A 25,748-nucleotide genomic window follows, 5' to 3' on the forward strand; every position below is an offset into this window, starting at 1 on the left:
TCACCATTTCTTAAGGTAAAATGAAGGCTTCCTTGCCACAAAGTTTATATTACAAATTGCCCAAATGAAGAAAAGTATAGGCATAATTATGAATTAAGAAATTGGATCCGAATGGTCCTAGAGCATTAATAGACATAGGCAGGCAATAGGAATGTCCAAATCACATACTGGAATCTATGCAGGACTCTACGGAAGAGAGCTTCTACTCATATAGTAAACACTTGTCTAGAAGGCACTGAAAAGATGAAAACACTGTTGTTGTTCTTCGACCATATAGATATTTTCTGATGGTAAATGTATATGTGAAGACTTTGAGCACATATGCATTTGATCCCAGTATATTTTACTTAAAAGTTAAAAAATGAGCTAGACATCAATATCTTACAAAATACTCTAATGGAGAAAACGATAATTTTAGAATGTTTTATAAAACCAATGGGCAAATAAGCAAAGTGTCTTTATAGATATAGATTCACTATGAACAATCCAAGCCAACCCTATCTCATTTTCTTTTTTATTTTTATCAGGCTTTATGGCTAGCAAAAAATGCTACTGATACAGCTCGTGAAATATTAATATATATATGGAAAATGTGAGTTATGATCATGTAATTTGATTTGCTAATAATATTGTTGAGTTCTTCTGATGTACTGGAATCTATATTATCCACTCTAAATATATTAATTAACCATTTGTATGACAGAAGCGTCTATAGATACAAGCGGCAAACCTTTTTAAATTAAATTCAAAACATCGTAGCAGTTAACTGGTTAATACCTTCTTCCTAGCCCCATGTGGTACTATAATTAGGTCTAATTAATAGATGAAGAGAGCGAGACACAAAGAGGATCAGTAATTTGCTAAAGGTCTCAAAACAAGAAAAAATTTAGAGCCAGGATTACAATCGAGGTCATGGAATGTCAGAGTGCTCAACCTTAATTCACCCTTAATTGAATCCAAAGTGTGCTGATTAATTAACCAGCATCACCCTCAACGTAGATATTTAGTGGTATGTAATAAAATTCCAAGTTGTACAAGACTTTTACAAATGTCTCAGGTAGAGGAATGCTTACAAAAGTGACAATGACAATAAGCTCAGCAGCCTATCGATCACAGAGGGTCTAAATACATAGGCTGAAAGATGGGCCTGATCTGACATCAGGTGTTGAAATTTACTAAAGATAAGGGTATTTATTCTCTGGTTAACATATTTTCTGGCTTACAAGTATAAGATGAAGAAAATCTGACCCAATAGTGGATCATTGAAAAGAAGACCATTACATTTTAAAATACTTCATCTCAAGTGCTTTTAGAGAAAGGGAAGGAAAACTGCTATTTAGGCACTTTGTACAATGCTTTTATGTATATTACTTCACTTGAGTCTTACAGCAATGCTCTGAAGAAGACATCATTTCCATTTTAAGATAAAGAAACTGATGCATCAAGTATGTCCGTGAGTTGCTCAAAGTCATGCAATAATTAAATAGCAGAGTTGGAACTCATTCAAACACATGCTAATGAATATAACTTCAAAGTTCTTGATTCCCTTATCATAGCCCTTGAAAGGTCTAGGAGCTCTGTGGTATGAGAAGCTACAAAAGTCTTAAAAGGCCTTGGTTATATAAGTAATTACAGATTTTTAGGAACAATGATCTATTTATGTCTCCAGCTTCAATAGTATAAAGTCTAAGCTTAAGAAACGTAAATTAGAAGGTGATTATTTCTATTACAAAATAATTTCCCAAATTGCAAAATAATTCTTTTTAAATTAAATTTATTAGGGTGACATTGGTCAATAAAATTATATGGATTTCAAGTATACAAGTCTATGATACATTATCTGTATATTGCATTGTTTGCCCACTACCCAACGTCAAAATAATTCTGTTAGGTGCCTTTAATTCAGTTCCAAAAAATATATGATTGCCCAACTGAAATGCTTGAACTCCGAAGTCATTATATCCTATTATCTACAAAATATAGCGCACTTCCACTGATATCGGAGCTGTATTAAGCCTTCTGGGATTGTATTTTTTAATGGTAAAAATAAAATTTTAAATCTCTTTATCTATACATGTGAAAGTAAGCTTAGTCATTTTCTAAAAAGAAAATGTTAATGCCACCAACTGCCGACAGTTATTTACCTGCTCTGCATATCCCCGAACCACCTGCCTCTGTTTTAAATTGCTCTCTCCGTCAAGCCCCGAAGTCTCAATATGACAGATCCCATCTGGATCCGTGGAAAAGAGTAAGACCATATCTGCAGGAATGACCTCGTTACAGGAAAGGCGAATAAAGTCCCCAACAGTAACATCTTTCCAGCAGCAATCAAGGTATTTTTTCTCTTTCCTAAAATTGGAAGAAAAAAAAAAGTTTAAATAGAATATCTAGCTAAAAACATATACAATAGTTTTTTAAAGCTTCACTGTATAATTCAAAGCATGTTTAAAGTATTAGAGTGAATTTTAATCCATTAAATGCTAAAAGGGAAGCCACAGAATTATAAAACCCAAATTCCACAACTTACTTTACCTGAAACTTTAGTTACTAGCTGCTAAAACACATTTTTCATCTCCTTTTTTTTCCTGTGAGATTTTGAACCATTAAGTTATTTGAGTATAAATCTGGAATAAAATTAAAATTACTATTTGATGGGTTTATTTGTACATGAAGTGATTTCTGCATCTACCCTGTGGTCAAGGTGTCAAGGACCCAGAAGTGCACAAGGCACAACATCTGCTCTCAGAGAGCTTCCATGTGGCAGAAAAGAAGGGTAATTAAATACAAAAGAAATAAATACCTAGATACAACATTTAAAAAAAATCATTATACCACCATTTTAACAGCTCTATTTATCGATATATATTTATACCAAGTGTCCTTCCCACTGTCCGACCAGTTGCTATATGCGCACTGACCACCAGGGGCAGATGCTTAACACAGGAGCTGCCATGACGGTCACTGGCCATTTACAGAGAAATGGCACTGCAGACCTGGCGCCCACAAAGCAACACTTGGCTTCCCCCAAGTGGGACACAGGCCCCGCCACCACCCCAGAGTGACAGCCCACCAAATCACAGCCAATGCTGCCGAGACCCCATGGCCAGAAACAATCGCTGTGGGCGCTGGGTAATGACATCACGTAGCAACGCCTGGTTCCCTCTCCCTTGCGACTAGCCTCCTTGAAGTTTCTTCAGCCCAGGAACACAACTTGCTTTATAGCCAGGTGGAAACATTTACACTTTAACCAAATGTCTGTGAAGCATTTTCCCGTGCATCTCATTTGATCCTCACAGAAGTCCTGGAGTAGGTAGATAGGAGACTCGATGGAATCCTATTTTCTTTTCATTAGCCGGAAAACAGAGATTTAGAAAGTTTAGAAACTTGACCTGACTGAAAAGAAGAAATGGTGGACCTTGAAAATGACTTCAGGCTTTCTCACTGCACAGACTATAGTCAAACACTGCTGCAGTTAAATATTTTACCCTTTGTTCTCCCTGCGTGATCTACAATAATAATCTGCTTCATGTTGATATTTACTGCTGTGTTGCTGACAATTACCTGAAAGAGAAGTTGGCATGCTTCAGTGGGCTAGAAAAAGTTTAGCTAAATCAGGAAGCAGGTCTAATTAAGCAAGTTTATTCTATATCTATAAAAGGCTAAGTTGACTCGCACATGCGTGATACATATAAAGCTCTTGCTGGCGCCAATCACACACATGTGTTTCCGTCTGTCATTGTCAATCATGAATTTGATTGACACTTCTATTATAGAGAAAGGGCGAATAGTGATATTAAAATATTTCTTCTAATTAATTTCCTTTCAATGTGCACAAATTCGTGCACTGGGCCACTAGTCATTTAATAAAAATACTGGTTAACACAGTCCTAAACTATTGCTGCAGTGGGAAGGCTTTATTAGCCTCTTTTGTGCCCTCAATGAACATTTTCCTCCATTTTACAGAATCCCTTTTCTCCAGACAGCTCTTGTCTTCTCCTTTTCATATTCCATCTTGTTCTCCATATCCATTCATATTTTTCATACCCCACCCACTTCTAATCCCAAACTGTATCGTTTAGGATTAAAACCCATCTGCTTGCTTTCCTTCTGATGGTTTTAGGTTTTATTCTTTCAGTTTCACTTATAACTTATAGAGGCTTGTATCCTGGGTTGACAACGTCTCATACACTTTTGTTTTCCTATGACACATGAATTAAAGTCACTGTAGGTCTTTAATACATATTAGTTGAAAATATCATCATCACCACCACCACCACCACCACCACCACAAAAAAGGTCCTGGTCACACCTAAGGGGGAAAAAAGTAACAATCTGCAAGTTTCTAAAAGATGCATGTGTATTCCCCAGGACAGCTCCTGTTACACTTACCTACTGTAAACTTTGGTTAATAAGTTGTTGATCTGCTTGTCAATTTTGTATTTTCGGTAATCTTCCAAGCCATCTTTAATTGCGATAATTGTAAGGACCACCACCAGGGGCAGCATCGTAATTTCCTTTTGGAAGGCCTCTACCAAAGGCACCCAGTTCAGGACGACTAGAAACAGGAAATATAAATTGGCGGCTCTGCGAAGAAACACGCACAAGGAGGTGAAAACAAATCACATAAACACCAAAGCAAAAGAGGCGAAAAAAACCTCAGGGTGTTTTCTTACAAGTGTTTATTAGCTAATTTTAGATGATACAGAATAAAGAACTAGCAAAATCTAAAAAACCTGAACCAACAATTTATTACTCCTATAAACATCTAGCTCAAGGCATACTTTAATAAATGAGAGGTAGTATTTATTAAATATGTAACAGTAAATATGGGAGTGTGGCAGTCTTGAGTCATGTGACACATGATCCTATCTAATAAAGAGGGAATATGCAAATTGACTGTCATGCCATCACAAATATGGAAGCACCCATAGCCACAAGATGGCGGTGCCCAGTCCCTTCAGCCCCGCCAAAGTCCTCCATTCCTTTCAGCCCCACGGGGGGGTGGGGGGAGGGGTGGCAGGCGCGTGGTGTGGCCGGACCCGCCCTCAGTCCCCCAGCCCCTCAGGGCTGGCCCAAGGCGCAGGCAAGCCTCAGATGGCGGCTGCCCAGCCACCCAGGGCAGCCCAAGGCTCAGGTAACCAGCGCTGGCCTAGGCTTGTGCTGCCAGCAGTGGCAGCAGCAGAGGTGTGATGGGGGTGTTGCCTTCCCCTGATCGCTGGGTCACCTCCTACCCCTGAGGGCTCCTGGACTGTGATAGGGGGCAGGCCAGGCTGAGGGACATCCCCCTCCAGTGCATGAATTTTCATGCAGCGGGCCTCTAGTATAAAGCATAATAGGAAATACTATTTTCTCTTCAAAAGTTCAAAAACTGAGAGGAAATTCAGTGTTATGGGTTATAAAAATAACTTTTTAAATGATGCAACCGTCTACCCTTCAGAAGCCAATTTGTATGGCCAAACATTACAATCAAACAAGGCTCAAAATTGGTACAAAAGCCTGAGAGGTTTTTTCCCCCTTGAAACCAACTTCTTATTTCTGCTTTGATGCTATTCAGAACCACTTTTTCAGGAACTTCCTCCATTCCTCTATTTTATATATTTAAAAACTCCTCCACTGGCCCGCAAGGTAAATTCAAGTGGCTATTTACCTTAAAAGAAACAAACAAAAACTCAATGCCGCATAGCCCCCTGAATTTTCATCACATATTTTTCCTGTTTAAACTTTTCAAAATAATCTGCACACATTTCTCCTTCCTAACCTCCAACTCCTTTTACTCTGAAAAATTTCTTCCTTAACACCTTTCGCTACTTTTTTGGCTTAAATTATTTCCATGTGGACTGCACCCAAATCTCCAGCCCTGGCCCTGAACTCTTCAAGGTTCAGGGTCGAATGCCACAAAGTGCAGTACAGTACAAGCCCCATAAAAGACAGAAACACCCATAGCATTTAAAGTGATTAATTTAACAAATTCACATGTATACTTTATTTTATTATTTGTTAAAATATACTTTTATTGATTTTAGAGAGAGAGGAAAGGAGAAGGAGACAGGGAAACATCGATGAGAGAGAAACATCAATCGTAAGTCACGCACTGGACTGGGGACCAAGCTTGCAACCTAGGCATGTGCCCTAACCGAAATTGAACTGGTGACCTCTTGGTGCATAGGATGATGCTCACCAACTGAACCACACTGGCCAGGCCACATGTGTACGTTAAACCCGTCCACTGTTCAATGAATGCATGTGGAACACATATAGAGAGAATAATGAGAATGAACATCGTATGTTGAGAATCTTTGTACTCCCATTAGCATCTCAAACTCAACATTTACAAAAACAAAATAATCTTCCAGCCAAGCTTCTTTTTTATTTCTGCCTTTAATTTTTCTGTTAATCTTTTTGGTCATCTCAGCTCAACATGGTCACACCATCTTTTTCCTTAATTCCCCATATCTAATCCATAGTATCTGCAACAGATTATCTTTCTTTTCATTCCCACATTGATCTACGTTCAGGTCTCTCTTACAACTCACTAGGACATACACAGTATAACTTCCTGAATGTTCTCTCTGCCTTCAGTTTGCCTCTCATTGTGTTAGTCTGAACGGATGACTTCCCAGGCCTCAAGAAAATCTTCTGTGCGACTGCTTGGCCCACCCCTTCCTCCAGCTGACACGTGCTGTGCCACACCTCTGCCTATCTCTCGCCATCCTCCATAGTTCAGTTCAAATGCCACGTCCCCTTCTACTGCCATAGCGATCCGCGTTCTTTCTCTTTCTGAGGCTTCCATCCCACTAGGCAGCCCTTTTTAACACTCTTCACATCCACTATCTCTTTCTACCGTTCGTATACACATCTTGTTTCACTTGCCAAATGACAAATCCATAGGAAAGGGGCCCCGTGTAAACTTGCATTTCCTTCAGTGCCTAACTTCATACGGGAGAGCCAATAAATAGATACTAAACCGGATTTTATTGTTTCAGGCTAAACCACAATGTCCAACCTAGTTTCCTGATCCATACTAAGAGGATAACAATGTCTTCTCTGGTCAGGAGAAAGCATGTTGTCAACTGTAATGTGCTATATGAATGTAAGTGGACATCATCCCACAACAGACCCTACCAGAATGGTCAAAGACCACGTCACAAGTCTCAGCCTAAGTAACATACAATGTTATGAACGTGAAAAATCTTTCATATCATCTAGAATGATAAAAACAATCAAAGTTATTTTTCCCCAAACTAAAAGTACCTGTGAAATTGTTCAAATAAATTTCTTGGCACAAAATTCAGAAGCGTGTACTTTGTCGTTCGGATTCGGTTATTCACGTAGGTTCCAGAGAACTTTTCATACTCTTCCTTGAAGGGCTGGAGGTGGGGAACAACAATCCGGTGCCTTCCTGCCAGTCTGGGGGTCTGAGAGGACTTGCTCCCGCAGGCAAGCAGCGAGGAATAGCTGTACGGCCTCTCATCCTCGTCCCTGTTTGGACCGCCCATCAGCCGCTGCCAGTGATATCTGGCCCATTGAACAGGCTCAGTCATGTCCAAAATGCGGTGAGATCCAGGTTGGGTAGGTGATCTGGCAAAACAAACAAAAACCCACTAAAACACTCCTCATAAGCTTCTGGAAAGTCTTAAAGAATAGTAAGGATAGTAAAGCTAAAATTTTTTCTATACCAAACAAATATATGACCCAATGGTTCAAGGTATAAAGGGGAAAGTAAAACCAGTGTTGGCAACTTTATTTTAACCAAAAGTCTTTATTAAATAAAGGATACTCCTTCTCATGGGCTGATCTTCTGATCACCTAAGTAACAGGAGGCAGCATCTAGAATGCCATCCATAATTAAAGCAAATAATTTAGGCCAAATGCACACAAGTCTCTTAATTTATCCAATCATGAGTTTTCTCTTCTTTGAATTGAGAATGCCACTCATGTCAGAAACTATTGTGAGGATTAAATGAATACCTTGTAAAGCACCCAGCATAAAGCTTGATGCAGAGTAAGCCATTAAAACCCTTTCTATGAAGATTACAAAAATGGCCACAAGTCTTTCCTTCCCTCATGCACACCCCTTCACCCAGCAAGTAGGGGAGTCTCTCTACTCATTGAATCTGACTTGACCACGTGCTTTGTTTTGGCTAATGAAACACTAGTGAACATGACATGAGCAGAGGTTTCAAATGTGCTTGCTCAGGGGACCCTTGCCCCCCCCCCCCCCCCCCCCGCAACCCCACTGCTGCTCTTGAGAACCCTGTGGCCACTACCATGTGCTGAGCCCAAACTAGTCTACTAGATGTGAGTGCACATGACCCACCCACCACCATTGCTCCTGTCAATATGTGGGTGAGGCCACTGACCACCAGCTGGCCACTAACACGAGTGTGCCCAGATGACACAATGTAGAACAGAGGTCAACCATCTCAACAGAGCTCAACCCAACAAATGGTGAGTCAGTAAAAGTTACATCACCAAGTTTAGGGTGTTCTGTAATAAAACAAAATCTAACTCAGATAGATAGATAGATGATAGATAGATAGATAGATAGATAGATAGATAAATACTAGAGGCCCGGTGCACAAAATTCGTGCACGGGGCAGGTGTGTCCCTCAGCCCAGCCAGCACGCTCTCCAATCTGGGATCCCTCTCACAAGCCAGGACTGCTGGCTCCCAACCACTCACCTGCCTGCCTGCCTGATTGCCCCTAACCACTTCTGCCTGCCAGCCTGATCACCCCCTAACCACTCCCCTGCCAGCCTGATTGATGCCTAACTGCTCCCCGGCTGTCCCAATTGCCCCTAACTGCCCTCCCGTGCCCACCTGGTTGCCCCTAACTATCTTCCCCTGCAGGCCTGGTTGCCCCCAACTGCCCTCCCCTGCTGGCCCGATTGCCCCTAACTACCCTTCCCTGCTGGCCTGGTCCCCCCCAACTGCCCTCCCCTGCAGGCCTGGTCCCCCCCAACTGTCCTCCCTGCAGGCCTGGTCCCCCCCAATTTCCCTCTCCTGCTGGCCTGGTCACCCCTAACTGCCCTCCCCTGCAGGCCTGATCACCCCCAACTGCCCTCCCTTGAAGGCCTGGTCCCTCCTAACTTCCCTCCCCTGCTGGCCTGATCGTCCACAACTGCCCTCCCCTGCCAGCCATCTTGTGGTGGCCATCTTGTGTCCACATGGGTACGGCCATCTGTGTGTTGGAGTGATGGTCAATTTGCATATTACCTCTTTATTATATAGGAGATATATATTTATATATACTACAGGCCTGGTGCATGAAATTCTCGCAGCCCGGGAGTCCTCAAGGGATGGCTGACTGATGGCTTAGGCCCACTCCCTGTAGTAATGCACTGACCACCAGGGGGCAGCTCCTGCGTTGAGCATCTGCCCTCTGGTGGTCAGTGCGCATCATAGCAACCGGTCGTTAGCCATTTGGTCGATTTGCATATTAGCCTTTTATTATATAGAATATTCTTATTGATTTCAGAGAGAAAGGGAGAGGGAGAGACAGAAACATCAACAATAAGAGAGAATCATTGATTGGCTGCCTCCTGCACGCACTCCCACTGGGGATCAAAATCTCTTCCTTATTTCCAAGTTTTTCTTATTTTCCAAGAATTCAGCCCTGCCTGGAACATGAACTCATTAATTGGGGCTATGGGGAGGAAGTCAGCATTAAGAGTACACTATAGTCCAAGCACTTTGTAAAGAACTTTATATGCATCATCTTACTTAATATTAACACCAATCTGATAGCATAGCTATTATTTCTATTTTGCAAAAGAGGAAACAGTCTTAGAGAAGTACAGTAACTTGCTGAAATTCATATGGTTAGTAATGCTGATTCAAACCAAATCTTTCTAACTCAACAATTTCTGCTTTTAACTGTCCATGTGCCTCATTTATCTTCACATGCAGAGTAGCTGGCACTTAGTAGATGCCTAATGAAAGTTCCTTGGGTAGCTAACGAGCATGTCAGCAAATGAGCAATGTGTGGAGGGCAGGGTCTGGAGGCCTTGGTTTCTATTCTTGCTCTATCAGTCCCATTGCATGTGCTTATCATCTTGGATTGGAGCTCACCTCTGGAGACTCTTGTTTGGTAAATCTGTGGGCGTGCCCTGATCATCTGAACTGTTAACAAAACTCCCCAGACGAATCTCATTCAGATGGCCTATGACTGCATCTAGAGAAAATTGAGGTTATGGGCTAGAAACTACACTAGGCTAGAAATACAGATATGATTCAGGCCTAGATCCCCTTTTGCAGGGGCTCAGGGTCTAGGCGAGGTGACAGGGGTGTAAATACATAAATGCAACCCGAGGTGCAGAGTAGTATTCAAGGAACTGAGGTAGTTTGGGCAAATTATTTAAGCGTGCTTCCTTTCTAAACTACATTCTAAGTTTAAAACATGTTTACTGATTCTTTCCTCTAAAGTGTTATATTAATCAGGAATTAATAGTTTCCCACTAAGGACATGAAAATTATATCCAGGTTTCAAGGATCTGAAATCGTAAGTCATTACCTAGCAGCATTAGAAGATTTGGCCCAATTATATTCTAGTAGTTAGTGAATCCATGTTTTTAACAATCCATTCTTGTTAACACACTTGTTTAAGATACTTTCATCTTTAAGCAATCCAAGAGATTAATTAGATAGAATTACTTCATCACTGCATCTATAGACAAGTTGAATTACAAATAATAATTTTCTAAAATCCCATCAGATCTTTAAAAATTTTATGATATAAAGCAAAATATTAAAAAAATAAATAAAAGCAGAGTTACTTTTAATGGGAAAAATGTAACAGCTTCCAAATGTGTGTATTTGGATATTGGACCCACAATACAGGATGGGGAAAAATAGGTTTGCCCCACACTGTACATAGCCTCTATTATTTGTGAGAGAAAATATCCTTAAAGTCAGTCTTAGCAGTTTTATACTCATATTGAAAACAAGAAAAAAAATAGTTCTATCCTTACCAAATTCTGTTCTTTGCAGTTTGCTCTCTAAAATATTTGTTCAGAGAGAGCTAAAACAATAAACACTGACTGGCCAAAACAATTCTCAATATCTTTTCAACACAATGTTTTTAAAAGTGCTCCTCTGAAGTGATCTGAAAAGCCTGTTTTTTTTTCACTTCAGTTAAAAAAAAATAGCTTTTTTACCTAGATTGGTGGATATTTGGTCCTGCCCAAAACATCCATGGAGACATTTGGTCCAGGCCAAAGGTCCTTGAAATTTGGTCTCATCAGAAATACCTAGAAGCGTATTTGGTCCAGGCCAAATGGTCCTTGATATTTGATCCTGTCCAAAATGTCCACACTTAGAAGACATCCCTGGGTTCAAATTGCTCATATCATTTATTTCTACGTTTGGTTTACAGAATTGATACATACAAAATACTATAATGGATCAAGGACCTTTTGGCACATACCAAAGGCCTCAGTGGGTGTTTTGGACAAGACCAAATGTCCTGTAAGGCTTAACCTCCAATGCAGCTTGAGTTATTAAGGTAGTTCATTAGCACATTCTTAAATCTCCCCCAGAACTACCTTGTGCTTTATCAATTAACCCAGGGGTCTTCAAACTTTTTAAATAGGGGGCCAGTTCACTGTCCCTCAGACCGTTGGAGGGCCGGACTGTAGTTTTTTAAAAAAAAAACTATGAACAAATTCCTATGCACACTGCACATATCTTATTTTGAAGTAAAAAAACAAAACGGCAAAAACACCCGCATGTGGCCCCCAGGCTGTAGTTTGAGGACGCCTGAATTAACCAATAAGAATGTAAAATACTTAATATAAGCACTCAGTGCTTTTCATGCATTTCACCTCATGCACAGTAGGTGACCATTATGACAAACCTCAATTTTTTTAGAAGGGTGAAATCAGTACAATTTATATAATTTCTGGAAACTTTAAAAGAGAAGTTTTCACTTGTAATTACAGCAGGTCCTCTAATAACATTCAGTTCAATTGTTATAATGTTGATGAGATGCCATAGGAACTTAACTCTTGTTTATATCAATTAGCCTGTGGTCAAAGTGGTTTTGTTATGCATCTTTTTGCTTCAAGTCACAGAACTATTGTATCTTCAGCATTAAGTGAGCACTTACTGTAAATTCTTATTAAGACTGAGGAGTATGTATTCCTCTATTGTCCACAATCTCATGCAACAATCTAGATTCTACCTAGATTTTTAAATTTCAGAATACAATTTCTTGAGAATGCAAATTTAGAAATATCTTTAAAAATATGAGACATGGGTGATGTTAACTTCTAGTAATTTGTGGTGTATTTAACTAACAACCTCACACTAGAAAAAAATACTCACTGGTTTACAAAAATAATCAGCTTTTCACTCCACATACATACTCAAGAACCTTATTTTTTCCCATTCACTCAGTTCCAAAGAGACAAATCTATGACTGGAAGACATTTTATTGCCCAAGTTTCCCTCAGTCTGCTTTCCTGTGTACCTTTTCAATGTCCTTAAACTTATACTAGGTGCTCTATCTACTCATATATAGCCTTCTCCTTCCCCCTGGCTCACCGCCCTCCTCAGCATCCGCCCTCAGCCATCGAGTCTCTGTCCTACTCTCCAAGGCTGGTGGCTTGTCATCCTGTAATGACTCTCCCTCCCTTCACCACTGCTACTCTGTTCCTAATAAGTGATGATCAGATCAAGGGACTGATCTACACAAGAGAGAAAAGTTGCTAGTGTTTTCAAGGAATAGAAGAAAAAAGACTAGGAGTGCAGGTAACTAGCATGTGGAAAAAATCCTTTCAAGTTTCCAGCTTAGAATTTAAACCATCTTATATTAAGCAGGAATGACCAAGGATCTACTGAGTCACTCCAGCTCAGTGGTTTCAAAATTTGGTAACTGCCAAGCCAGTGGGAAATACATTCTATGATATTCTATGGTGAACCTGGAACATAGACATAGACCTACATCCATATATAACTGAAAGAAAGTATACAAAGCAATTTTTTACTCTTATTACTTGCAATGCATGCATTTTCTATTCTACAGTAACTCTTTCAGTCTCTCTCTCTCTCTCTCTCTGTCTCTCAAGATGCACTGAACTGGTTTCAAGATTCACTAATACGTTGCTATTCACACTCTTGAAAGACACCATTACATGTGGCTCCACAATGGATAAAAGACACTAAAAGACAGTAGTTGGACTAGAAGGCTCAGGGGAAGAACAACACTTTACTTACCATATATCCTAGAGTAGGAGCCTGTAGCCTTTTAATCTTTCCCCACATACCCCAGCAAAGTTAAAAGTGTATTAGTACTTAGAGAAGGTTCTATTATTAATAACACTTCACATGGATATTCAGGAAAATTTTTTCATGATATGAAAGGAAAGCAAATAAAAATAAGTCATACCTCATCAAGAATCATGATATTTAGAAGCTTCAACTTTAGAGATTATTTAATCTAAAGACTACAAACTAGTAGCCATTACGCAAAATTCTATCTAATGATGTATTTTGCACCATGATGTTGGCAAACACATTGTTTTTAATACAGGACATTTAAAAATGGAGATAAATTCACATAAAATATGGATAATTAGATTTTCTTAAAAAGAAAATAACAACAGGATGTTGGACACAAATTTTCACATAGTGACAAATGTCAGAAGCTTTTTCACTGTAGCCCCTGCCCCTAATCCTTTATTTTCTATTTCACGTATTTTAATTGAGTGAATGAGCACTCTGCTCACCATTCTGAAGAATCGAATCCCCATGCTCTATAGACCAAGGCTCAGATAGCAGTTGCATCACTCATTAGATCTCTGACCTATGTAATTAACCTCTGGGCCTCAGCTTGCTAATGAATAAAATAAAAGAACATTAAGAGTCATGGGCACACTATAGATGAACCATGCTCTAATTCCTGCTCTCCTCTTTGGCTATTTCTCAGGTCATAAATAAGTCAAGGTCTGAAACCCAGTAAATTGGTCTGAGGTCCAAACGTTTAACAGATTGATTTCAAATTAAATAAAGTTGCCCAAGTCTAAGTAAATGCTCAGTTCAGTGTCACTGTTGATACCTGAGAAGTAACCAGTTTTAAGTAGGGTACAAATAGAAAACCAATCATAAAAGACAGGCATGACTAATTCTATATAATAAAAGGCTACTGTGCAAATTGTTCCCTCGGGAGTTCGACTGACCAGGAGTTCGCCCGCTCACTATGATGTGTGCTGACCACCAGGGGGCAGCGCAAAATAAAAGGAAGGCCCCAGCTGGCAGCCGGCAGTCGGGGGAAGGAAGGCCCCAGCCAGCAGCCAGAAGGCCACGATCAGCCCTGATCGCCAGCCAGGCCTAGGGACCCTACCCGTGCACGAATTTCATGCACTGGCCTCTAGTCCTATATAATAAAAGGCCAGCAACCATAACCATAATGACCAGAACGACCGCTCGACCAGTCGCTATGAGGTGGGGGGCCGGCGAGGGGAACCGGGTGGCTGGCAGCGGCAGTGGGGCAGGACGAGGGCCGGCGAGGGGAACCAGGTGGCTGGCAGCGGCGGTGGGGCGGAACCAGGGGCCGGTGAGGGGAACCAGCTGGCTGGCAGGGGCAACCGGGTGGTACCGGAGACTGGCGAGTGGGCAGAATATGGGCCTGATTGCAGGCTAGGCCTAGGGACCCTATCCACGCACGATTTTGTGCGCTGGGCCTCTAGTAAATATAATAAAGCTAGAGGCCTGGCCTGCGAGAATCAGGCCGAAACCAGCTCTCTGACATCCCCCAAGGGGTCCTGGATTACAAGAGAGTGGTTCTCAGGTGACACACCCTGGAAATGGGTTCCCTCCTCTCTGGTTCTGGATGCATCACCCGAGAACTGCAGCTGCCAAGTCACCGAGCTCAGCAGCTCCTGCTTTGAGCATCTGCCCCCTGGTGGTCATTGCTATGTCATAGCTACCGGTCAGACGGTTGGACAGTCACTTGGGCCAGTGGTCGGCAAACCGCGGCTCGCAAGCCCCATGTGGCTCTTTGGCCCCTTGAGTGTGGCTCTTCCACAAAATACCACGTGCGGGCGCGCATGTACAGTGTGATTGAAACTTCGTGGCCCATGCAGAAGTCGGTTTTCGGCCTGGGCGAGTCTATTTTGAAGAAGTGGCGTTAGAACACTCAAGGGGCCAAAGAGCCGCATGTGGCTCGCAAGCCGCGGTTTGCCGACCACTGACTTAGGCTTTTATATCCTATATAATAAAAGCCCAGCAACCAAATGGCAGAACAACCAGAATGACCAGTCGACCAATCGCTATGATGTGCACTGGCCACCAGGGGGCAGACGCTCAAGGCAGGAGCTGCCCCCTAGTGGTCAGTGCGCTACCACAGTGGGAGCGCCGCTCGGCTGACCGGGATAACCAGCTGCTCCCGCTGCGAACCCTGGGCAGGTGGGCAGGAACCCAGGCTGCGATTGTCGCTTCCTCACCCCAGGATCCTCCTCCTTGCTCCCTGCCACCTCCTCCAGATCCCTGCCACCTCCTCCAGATCCCTGCCACCTCCTCCAGACGCCTGCAGGCCGCATAGTAGCTCCACGGAAGATGCCGGACCAGGGAGCAGCCACTCAGAGGGCGGGTCCACAGTCACTCAGCTGACCCGGATGAGCGGAGCTCCCACAGCAGGCCGATCCCCACAGGCCACGCCCCCCACCGGTGCAGGAATCCCGTGCACCAGGCCTCTAGTATATAGATAACCTTCATACCATCTGATCTCATCCCTCACCATCTTCTTCAAATTTCATTCCAATTGTGTTCATGAACAAACTGTATTCCACTTGTCCTGGGGCCCCCTGCTAATTACAGTCTCCTAGGCCCCTCCCCTGGAGATTCTGATTCAGGAGCATGAATGCAGGGTTTAATTAGTACCCAGATGACATGTCTGGGAGGTTGCAAAGCACAGCCTATAACCCACACCTTTGGAAATGCTGCCCTCTCTTTCCAGAGGCCTGGTCAATCATATCACCCACTCACCACAACAGCCCCGACTCATCTTGTTTTAGCTTGCCCTTGGAGTGGGAGAGATGGAGAAGGATCCACACAGGAGCTACAGTAAGGTACTCCCGGCTCCGCTCCCATTATAACCTGAGCATGGCTCAATCACTGGCACTTGCTACAGTGTGCTTCAGGTAGCTTCATTCTTCAAGGTCAGGGACCTTCTCTAACTCCTTCCCAGACTCCCAAGCGTCTCACACTTGGCCAAAGTTAGATGATCAATGGCCCGTGTATTTAGGATTCAGTACTATCTTTGGCTTCTGGAATCTACTGGGGATCTTAGAACATATCGCCAGCAGATAAGGGGGGACTACTGTACTTGTGTTTTCTCACACTTACTCCTGCTTCTAATGGAAGGAAAGCCACACTGAGACATAAAAGAGGAAACGAGGTGTTTTTGCTTCCTTTTCCCATACTACCTCTTTAACTGAAGAGTCTGCCAGGCAACCAATTAGCTAAAGACAGTAAAACCCTCTATCAACCGTTCCCATGGGAAAGTAGAGCCACCCAGTAGACAAAGGCTCTGAGGAACATTTTTAAGGTTTTTCAAAAATATCATTCATAATTCTAAGATTTAGCCCGCTCCACAAGGAGCTGATTTGTCATGGTTTCCTGATAATAAATAAAATGGTTCCGTGCTTTATTTGACCTAATATTATGCCACTGATTGGAACCCTAACCCGAGAATTAACAACAAATTTTAAAAACACACATACACACAAAGAAATAAGTTCCATTATTATCACTTAGAACCAGAAAGAAGGCTTAGGTCTTGATACTCTACTCCCCAGTGAGCTGCTGTCCTTACAGGCAGGGAGATTTAGCATTTTATTAAAAAACAAAATATAGTTTACCTAGTTTTTTATTAAAATCTCCATTCTTAACTTCATTTTAGTTTAAGAGCAACTACTACTGTGTGGAAATTAGAATTACAACAAACTTCCTGCTGGTCAGTGATGGAAAATACCACTAACGATTAACGCTATGAAAAAGCCTGCATGTTCCTGCGCTGAGCGTGACGACCTGATGTTCAAAATTACCCAGAATGCAGTGACAAAGGACACCTGTCTCTGGACACCTTGCTTTAATTAACTGACATCAGCATTTTATCTAGAATGTAAATGTTAATTCATATGACCAAGATCAAGATTCTTAACATAGCCTGGCTGGCGTGGCTCAGGAGTTGAGGTTCGACCTATCGACCAGGTCACTGTTCAATTCCCAGTCAGGGCACATGCCCAGGTTGTGGGCTCCATCCCCAGTGTGGGGCATGCAGGAGGCAGCCAATCAATGATTCTCCTCTCATCATTGATGTTTCTCTCTCTCTGTCCCTTTCCCTTCCTCTCTGAAATTAATAATAAAATTTTTTTAAGAAAATCACCACCACCAATTACAAACAGCCAACTAGGTTTAAAAAAAAATTCTTAACATACACGTTTAACACTGCTAGACAGGGACTGAATATGAGATTAATACAAACCAAATGCTATATACACCCAACTTGCAATACTATTTCACAGTAAGGCAATTATATAGTAGGGAAAAAAAATTTCATTGCCAGTAATCATTAATCACCATCTCAGAAATATAAATTATGTTCTAAAAATATGCATGTGTAAATGTCTTTATAATTGGCACAAGAAAATTATAAATCATTTTCACTTATGAATATTGATGAAAAACCTCAATAAAATTTAGCAAATTAAATATAATTCTGGCAATGGGAGTGTGAATTGCTACAATCTATTGGGTTTCCAAAAAAAAAAAAAAAAAGGAATAGTAGGAGCTTGTTAACTTTTCTTTCTTTGTTACAATGAAATGTATTAAATTATAATTTTTAAATTTTCATTTTCAAGTTTTTAAAGGAAGAAGTTTTAATTAACAGCTATGAAACAGTCTAATGCTGCCCTATGCATTATGTGTGCATGATGCTACATGATCCAATATCCCACTGACCCACAGAAGCTGAATAAAACCTATAATTAAAGTTCTAAAATCTATAAGCTATCAATTTTAGGCATAAGATCAATTAAGATTAGAAATAAAGAAATACAAGCCAAACATTGTTAGAAAATAAGTACATATAACACTTTCATAATAATTAATGCTTACAAAATACATTTCACATGCCATTTAATTTAATCTTCACAACATGGTATGAAGTTTTACTTCCTAGTTTCAGAAGAAATAAAAGATCAAAGAATATAACTCAAGGCATGCAATATCTGACTCCAAAGTCATGCCTTTCCAATTACACAATTCCATTTATACATAAAATTTCAAATAATCAAATATGATCATTTAAATTAGATTATTTCTAATTAATAATCTACATTTTTATTATAGTTATTTCAAATAACTATATTTTTCTAGAAGATATTGAAAGCTACAATCTATAACAGAGTGTGCCTAAAATAACAGATACTATGTTCCTTCTTGTGTACAAATGTACTTGAAAGCAGACAGAGCTCAAAACCCTGTTTCCCTCCATGAATGCTTAATGGAAATTTTGTAGCAGGGCAGATCATCAAAGATAAATATGGGATAATGAATTCCCTTAAGTCCAGTTCGTATTTAAAAACTTATGAGGTCATCATCAGCCAACACACAACTTGAAATGTACATACATGAGCTCACTTGTCTAAAAGAGAAAAACATTCTTGTGTGTAGTCATTTCAAGATGCTCTGCTTGTGGCTGTCAAATTCCAGTATGTACCTGAATGTGCTGAAGCACTCCCCCGCGTTGCTGATTCAGCAGATCTGGGGTGGGGCTCAGGAATCTGGATGTCTTTCCTTCCCGGTGTGGCTCAGTTGGCTGGGTGTCATCCTGTGCACCTGGGATTGCCAGGTTCACTTCCCAGGCAGGGCACATGCTCAGGTTGCAGGCTCAATCCCCCGTTGAGGGCATGTAGGAGGCAACCAGATTGATGTTTTGCTCTCATATTGATGTTTCTCTCTCTGTTTCCCTCTCCCTCCTTCTCTCTCTAAAAATCAATTTTTAAAAATCTTAACAACAAAAAAAAAAAGAGTCTGCATTTCTAACAAGTTTCCAGGTAGTACTCAAGTTGGTCCTTGGAACATACTTTGAGAACTGTGCTATGTAAATTTCTTTCAATATGTAAAGTTGAAATTAAGAATGAAGATTTAATTAGATGTCACTCCTATTATTGGGCGGTCTTTCTTCTTTGAGTGTATAGAGCCAGGCTACGTACCGATGACTTGACAGCTGATACAAGCAGACCCTCTCATCTAAGGCTAGAATTAACTAATATAGCGAAAGTCTAGTTTACCTACAAAAATACCCAGTGGTAGCTGATGAGGCCTTCAGGATTGATTCTGCAGATTTAATACAATTACAAATCAGTTTCAACCAACCTTTCCAAATGTTTGGCAAGAGAGAACCATGGATCCTGGCCTCCAAGGGACAACAATGGGTCCTGGCCTTGACAGACTTGTAACCTTTTTCTCAACCAAGATGAGAAAACTCTAACAAAAATATCCAAGTTCCTATATACCCCAAACCTGGGAGGAAAGAGAATTTACCTGTCAGGGTCAATAAAAAGAGAGAGAGAGAGATGTTATAGCTATAAGATATGAAATTTTTCACAGTAGACCCGGGATGTGAAAGTTTTCTTGACCTGTACATCTCTGAAACGCAGATAAAACTAAAGCTTGTTCCAATCTGGGTCACATCTGACCTACTTCTCCAAGTCTCTATAAGAAGCTTATTACCTCAAGGAGACCGATTCCCTATCTGACAGGTAATAAGCAGTAAGGTGGCAGTAAGATCATCTGAAATCTTTGATGGTGTCTCATTGCATCAGGTGCCAAGGCGACATGTTGGCACGGCTCCCTTGGTGATTATTTCTGTGCTACCTATAAAAGGAGGGGGAAAAAGTCTTTTTCTTCACCCCACACAATCTTTGGAAAAGAAGATAAACAGTTTATTATAGGATGCTAACGGGAAAAGGCCAACTCTAATCAAGCACATAGCCCTCATGCGTCTTTAGAAAAGAGTGCGAAAACCAAGCCCACTCAGTCTCAGTTCACTCAGCAAACAAGACCTGAACACCAAACGCTGTGGCTGATGCTAGGGAAACAGAACGGAAAGACACAGTTCTACATCACAGAAGCAGCCTCTCGCTCAGACTGAGGGAAGGCACCCTCCGCCGCCACGTGTTTTATTTCACTGCTGATGAAGAGTCCATTTAGAACTTTCAAATAGAGCATGTTTATTTTTAAAGAAGACAGAGGTATAAGACATGACTGTGGTGTCTAGATGCATTGCTTCCTACTGGGAAAAGTTTCTCTCTTCTTAATGTTTCCAAACTACATTAAATAGAAAGTGATTTTTCCATTTTCTTTTGTAAGAATTAAGTATTTATGTGTCCATTCAGACACTGAAAGCTTTATTACCTCTTTTTTTCAATATATCTCAGCTTTTTCTTATAGGGATCATACCTCCAATTGAGTTACCTTTTGCTAACGCTTAGGCTCAAAACTGGTTTAAGCTAGCAAAAAGGCAGGAAAAATGTTGCAGTGGTATGTTGTCTCTCCATGTTACTGGAAACTAAAAAAAATCTCACCCATACTCATGGTGAGTTGCCAATATATCATAGTCTATTCTTAAAGCTGAAAATTATAAACATATATTAAAATTTGAATGATAGCAATATGTAATACTATGTTCTAGCATTGGTAATCCTGAATACTCCTAAAATCTACATTATTGAAATGATAGAATAGTGTGTTTTTGAGATTCAGTTATTCAACTGTAATACAATATTATTAATTCAATAAACCTGAGATCATAACAATATCTATCATTTAAAAAGACATGCAAAGTCCTGTGCTGGGGATAAATATACAAAACTTTAATCTGACACCAATGTACACGTTTTTATCCCCGTTTAAGGTTGAAAACATTGAGCCTCAGAGTGATTGGGAAACTCACCCAAGTGACACAGCTTGGTAAATGGTTACCCAAGCCTGATCCAAATACCTCCGCTGGAGTGAGAGCCTCCGCAGCCAGCAGACGGCTCTGATATGGGGCAGAAACTTGAGCAATAAGTTGGTAGAAGGCACATACCTTCTGGCAGCCTACCAAGGAATGTTGAGAGTTCAGAGAAAGAATGGGACTAGTATAAAATATTTGAACTTAAGTCATTCAGGGGGAAAAATACTAAAAGCATACTTCATTTGAAAAAATAAATTAACAAATTCAAATATTTCATTTTCAAACACTCATTAGATGCATGTACTAGAAAGCTCTTTACATGTATCTGAAATATGATCCAATATATAAAAATAAAATTTACTTGTAAATAAATGATCCATTTCAGCCTGACTTCAATATCATCTGGTCCCACAGGGACCTGTAAGCAACTGACCCCCTATCTTTCACTGCCCCTCCTTCTTACATGGCCTCATCTCCCTGCTCACACGTTTAGAAATTTATGGTCAACACTGTGATCACTTCCTTGTTTGTTCTCTCCACCCCTTAGGTCCTCTCTCACTTCTTTCTTGGCAAAGCCCTTGCCCTAGTTATATTCAAATCAGTTATATCAAATCCCTATACTAGTATATTGTTCCAACACCTATGGGTTGAAAGGGCCCACAGAGAAACACATAATGTGCCTGGTTAGTATCACTTTAAATTACCCACCATGAACTACAAGTTGGCCGCACATGCCAATGGCCATCATATAGGACTTCTAGTCTCTTTACTTTCCCATTTTAACAGGCAACTGTTTCATACTTTCTCCGCTAACTACGTATCTTCCTCCCAACTTCCTTCCTGCTGATGATCTTGTTTCTGTTTTACTGAGAAAACTAAGACCATCAAACGAGAACTACAGGTTTCCCTAAGTAACTATTCTCCAGCTCAGAACTCTTCCCCCAAGTCCAGACTCATCCATCTGACTTCCAACTATCTCCAAATGGAAACAAGTGGAACACTGAGCTCCTGGTACTCTCCCCAGAACCTGCTGTCCCCTCCCCCAGATTAGCCCTGTCAGTTGATGGCAGCTTCATCCTTCTAGATCCTCAGCCCCAAAGCCTTTGAGTCATCAGCGGGTCCTGTCTTCCCTCAAAATCCATACAGTCAGTCAGCAGATTGTGTTGGCCCTGCCTTTAAAATATATCCAGAATCTCACCACGTGGCATCATTCCCACCATCTCTCATCTAATACTATCACCTAGTCCTGTTAAAATCTAAGTTAGATCCTGACATTTCCACAATTCCAAATCTCTAAAGGCTCTCATCTTCATTATAATTATAGCCGCCAGTGCCTCGCTGTCTGCCTCCCCGTGTCCTCTCCATACCCCTCTCCTCCTTCACTCCCCTCTGCAAAGCCTTGTCTCAGCAATCCCTATTTTCCTCCCGTTTCATTTCTCATAGAACTCATGTCCCTTTCTAATAAGGTGTAATTATTTTTGTATTTTAGCTCTGTTTTCTTCTGCCTCCATCAGAGGAGGAATTTATATCTCTTTTGTTCATTGATATGGCATAGGCCTAAAATAGTAAGTATCAGGCACAGAGTAGACTTTCAATATGTGTTTGTGAAATGAACATACGATTAATGAGCAACATAATACCTCTCTTACATGCAGAATATCTGTAATAATCTTATATACACTGGCTGTAGAAGTGATATGTGCTTATTTTCTGTTAATTCATTACAGCTTTTATTATGCATGCTAAAGTTATTACAGTTCATATTAAAATCTACAGCATGTCAGCCTAAAATGGCCACTTGCAAGACTGTATTAGGGAGACATAAAAAGGGAACTAGAACAACTCAAATCTGTTTTTAAAAATAGCCAAGGTATGTTAATTTCAAAACTCATAGGAAGGAAGTTCTTCTGAGTAACCTATTTTTATTTCCAGACAGCTTAAGGTTAATTCCTTTAAGTACCCAAACAATTTCATCCAGGATGGAGAGCATCATAAATGTGTTCTCAATTTTCCTATACTTTATTCAGCATTTTAAATGCATTTCCTTCTCTGAAAATTCAGCACCAGTGCGTTGAGCACCAGTCATTGCAAAGTGCTCTAGATAGTGATGCCTTCAGGGTCTTCAGAAGCCTCTCCATAGGTGGCCTTCCAGTAGTTGAAGACCTCCTTGTTTTGAATGCTCGTGTCTAATTTTATAGGTTTGTTTCTCCCGTGGCTGCCAAAATATCTGCCTTCCTTAAGGCTTAACTCCTACTTCCATCTACCTTAGAATAGTTAATAAACAGAAATAAATGGAATTAATGACCTCAATGGTCTTCAGAGAGCAGAATATAGAAACTTAACAAGACGTATTTAGTGAAACCTATTTCGCTGTTCAGAGATCTCTTTTCCTCATACCTGTGTAATAAATAGGTACCAAAAGGCTAACGTGTCAGCCATGCACTTTTCCAGGCACTACAACCAAAACGGTGAAACAGCCTATGTAAACTCCATGGTTCTTGTCTCCAAGGAGTACATAGTTCCTGTAGAGGAATCAGGTGTGAACGTCATGAGGTTCCCTCATTACCTGAAATTCCTCAGAGGTTAATGCTCATGAGATAGGCTTTGACATGTTTATGGCAAAATCCAGCTATAATTTCAGCTTAGCTTTCAGAACAGCAAAAGAAGGTTGAGATAATTATTGCAGTAAAACATATACTTACAAAGGGCATATACATTTCTAGATATCAAAGTGATCTCAAAAACAAGTCTGTTATACTTTTTAAATACCACCTTCATTGCTCTTTACATTAGAAAATTTAAGTTAGTGGGAGGAAAAAAAAACACTTATTGGTCAGAAGGTTCTCAATTCCTAGATAAGAACCTATTTCAAGATTCCTTCTGCTGATTCCTAAAATCTTCAGAACATGACCGATCTACGGTATTCTGAAATGACCATGTTCAACATCATGTGGGCCTGGTTGCATAAACAGAGGTGGCAAATAAAATTACCAGCAATTAATGAGAGAGACTTAATCTAACTTGATTAAATCCAAAGTATATTAAAAGAAAATAGCCCAAGTTGTATACAGATGAATTATGAAAATATTTTTATGCTGGGTCTCTAACTTCACATAGAATCAATTAATTACAACTTTAATGGCCAGTGTGGGACTCTCTATCATTCCATACCTCTACAAAGATACTCAGGACCTCTGATAAGAAAACTTGATTCCCTAGGCAAAACAAACTCTCCGCTGAATGTCATGAGGACTCGTATTTCTTTCCTTATCTTCATCTAAAAATATACCCACGATCAAAGGATGGAGAAAGTGTTCCCTTCTTTGTTTCTTATGAAACACTAACAAAAATGTTTAGTTTTATTATGTCTTAAAAGGGAATCTGTTGCCAGGAAGTACATACTAAAACTAGCCAACACAAATCTTGAAGTATTAAGCTATATCTTTTCAGACGATTTTTAAAGCTTTGTGTCTCAAATGAGTGGCTTTTGATGTCAGCTCAGTGATAACACAGAAGTATTTGAGATGGCATGCAGGAAAAGTCAATGGCCTTGTCTTTCCTGGAGGCATTTTGTTATTACCTACCCTCCATAGAGTTGAAATTTTATAAGTTCGTTTTGCTAACAGAAATGTAATTGTGCTCATCTTCCTCATTCAGAAAGGCCTTAAATGGAACAAAGCAGATTTTAGAAAAATAAATTAAGGAAGATTTAATGAAGACCTATCAGCATGAGACCTTAGCAGATGTGATCGACAGGAAATGGAAAGGAATAAAGCTTGAATCAGACCCACACTGCTTATTCTTCTAGAAAACAGCTGGAGTCAGAAGAGTGACTGTGACTAGAATAAGTTTTATCTGGTGGTTTCCCTTATAAATCAAATGTTCTCACCAGCAAATATCATTCAGAAACAATGACACCTGACATGAAATTACATACAAGAGACAGTGGAAGCTTTGTGAAAGAGGGGAAAAGTAATATCGTCTATGTTCTCTTCATTCGAGGACAAAACTAAAATATATTTATTGTAGAAATTTTAGAAACTACAGATGAATATCATAAGAAAAATAGAAATCATATATAATCCCACCACCTAAACTAAGTACTATTAACGTTATGTTTTTATTGATTTCAGAGAGAGGATGGGAGAGAGAGAGAGAAAAAGATCAAAGAGAGAGAAACATCCATCAGCTGCCTCCTGCACGCCCCCTACTGGAGATCAAGCCCGCAACCCAGGCATGGGCCCTGACCGTGAATGGAACCAGGACCTCCTGGTTGGTTCATAGGTTGACACTCAACCAACTGAGCCACACCAGCCGGGCAATCATGGGAGTATTTTTCAAAGATAGGACATCATTTTGTAACTTAGTGTTTTCATTCCTCATATCATGAACATTTTTTCCATGTTATTAAGCAGTCTTCCCAACAACCTCACACATTTTGAATTGCTTTCCATGTTTGTTAATGTGATGTGTGAACATATGGTAACATATTTTTATGCTGAATATTCTCCAATTATTGGGAGGTAAACATCTCTCTTCCCGAAACCTTAGAAAAGTCAAAATTGCATTTCCTTTGTGAATTGCCCAGGTAAGTCTGTTTTTCACTAGGGATCATTTTCCATAGGGGTGTTGATCAATCTCTCACTGCTTTTAATATCTTTTGTAAAAGGCATATTGGCATATAAAATACAGAGCTTAGAGTTGGTCTTTTAATTTTATAGTATTCTTGGTGATATTTTTCAAAATGGCATTTTTGTGATTATAAAAATAATAGTTGCTGTAGAAG

The 25,748-nt window shown here is 40.3% G+C and overlaps 1 protein-coding gene across 1 annotated transcript in view; it reads right to left on the reverse strand.

The window, feature by feature from the left end:
* Window positions 1–25,748, reverse strand: part of ATP10D (ATPase phospholipid transporting 10D (putative)) — a 78,693-nt gene that overhangs the window by 48,360 nt on the left and 4,585 nt on the right. The window contains exons 2-4 of the mRNA XM_079771842.1: window positions 7,252–7,578; window positions 4,390–4,584; window positions 2,145–2,349 (exon numbers count right to left, since the gene is read on the reverse strand). Of these exons, the coding sequence (XP_079627968.1) occupies window positions 2,145–2,349; window positions 4,390–4,584; window positions 7,252–7,541 (690 nt within the window). The 5' untranslated portion in view covers window positions 7,542–7,578. The remainder of the gene's footprint in view (window positions 1–2,144; window positions 2,350–4,389; window positions 4,585–7,251; window positions 7,579–25,748) is intronic.

Source organism: Cnephaeus nilssonii, assembly GCF_951640355.1.
Source record: "Cnephaeus nilssonii genome assembly, chromosome: 1".
Lineage (NCBI taxonomy): Eukaryota > Metazoa > Chordata > Mammalia > Chiroptera > Vespertilionidae > Cnephaeus > Cnephaeus nilssonii.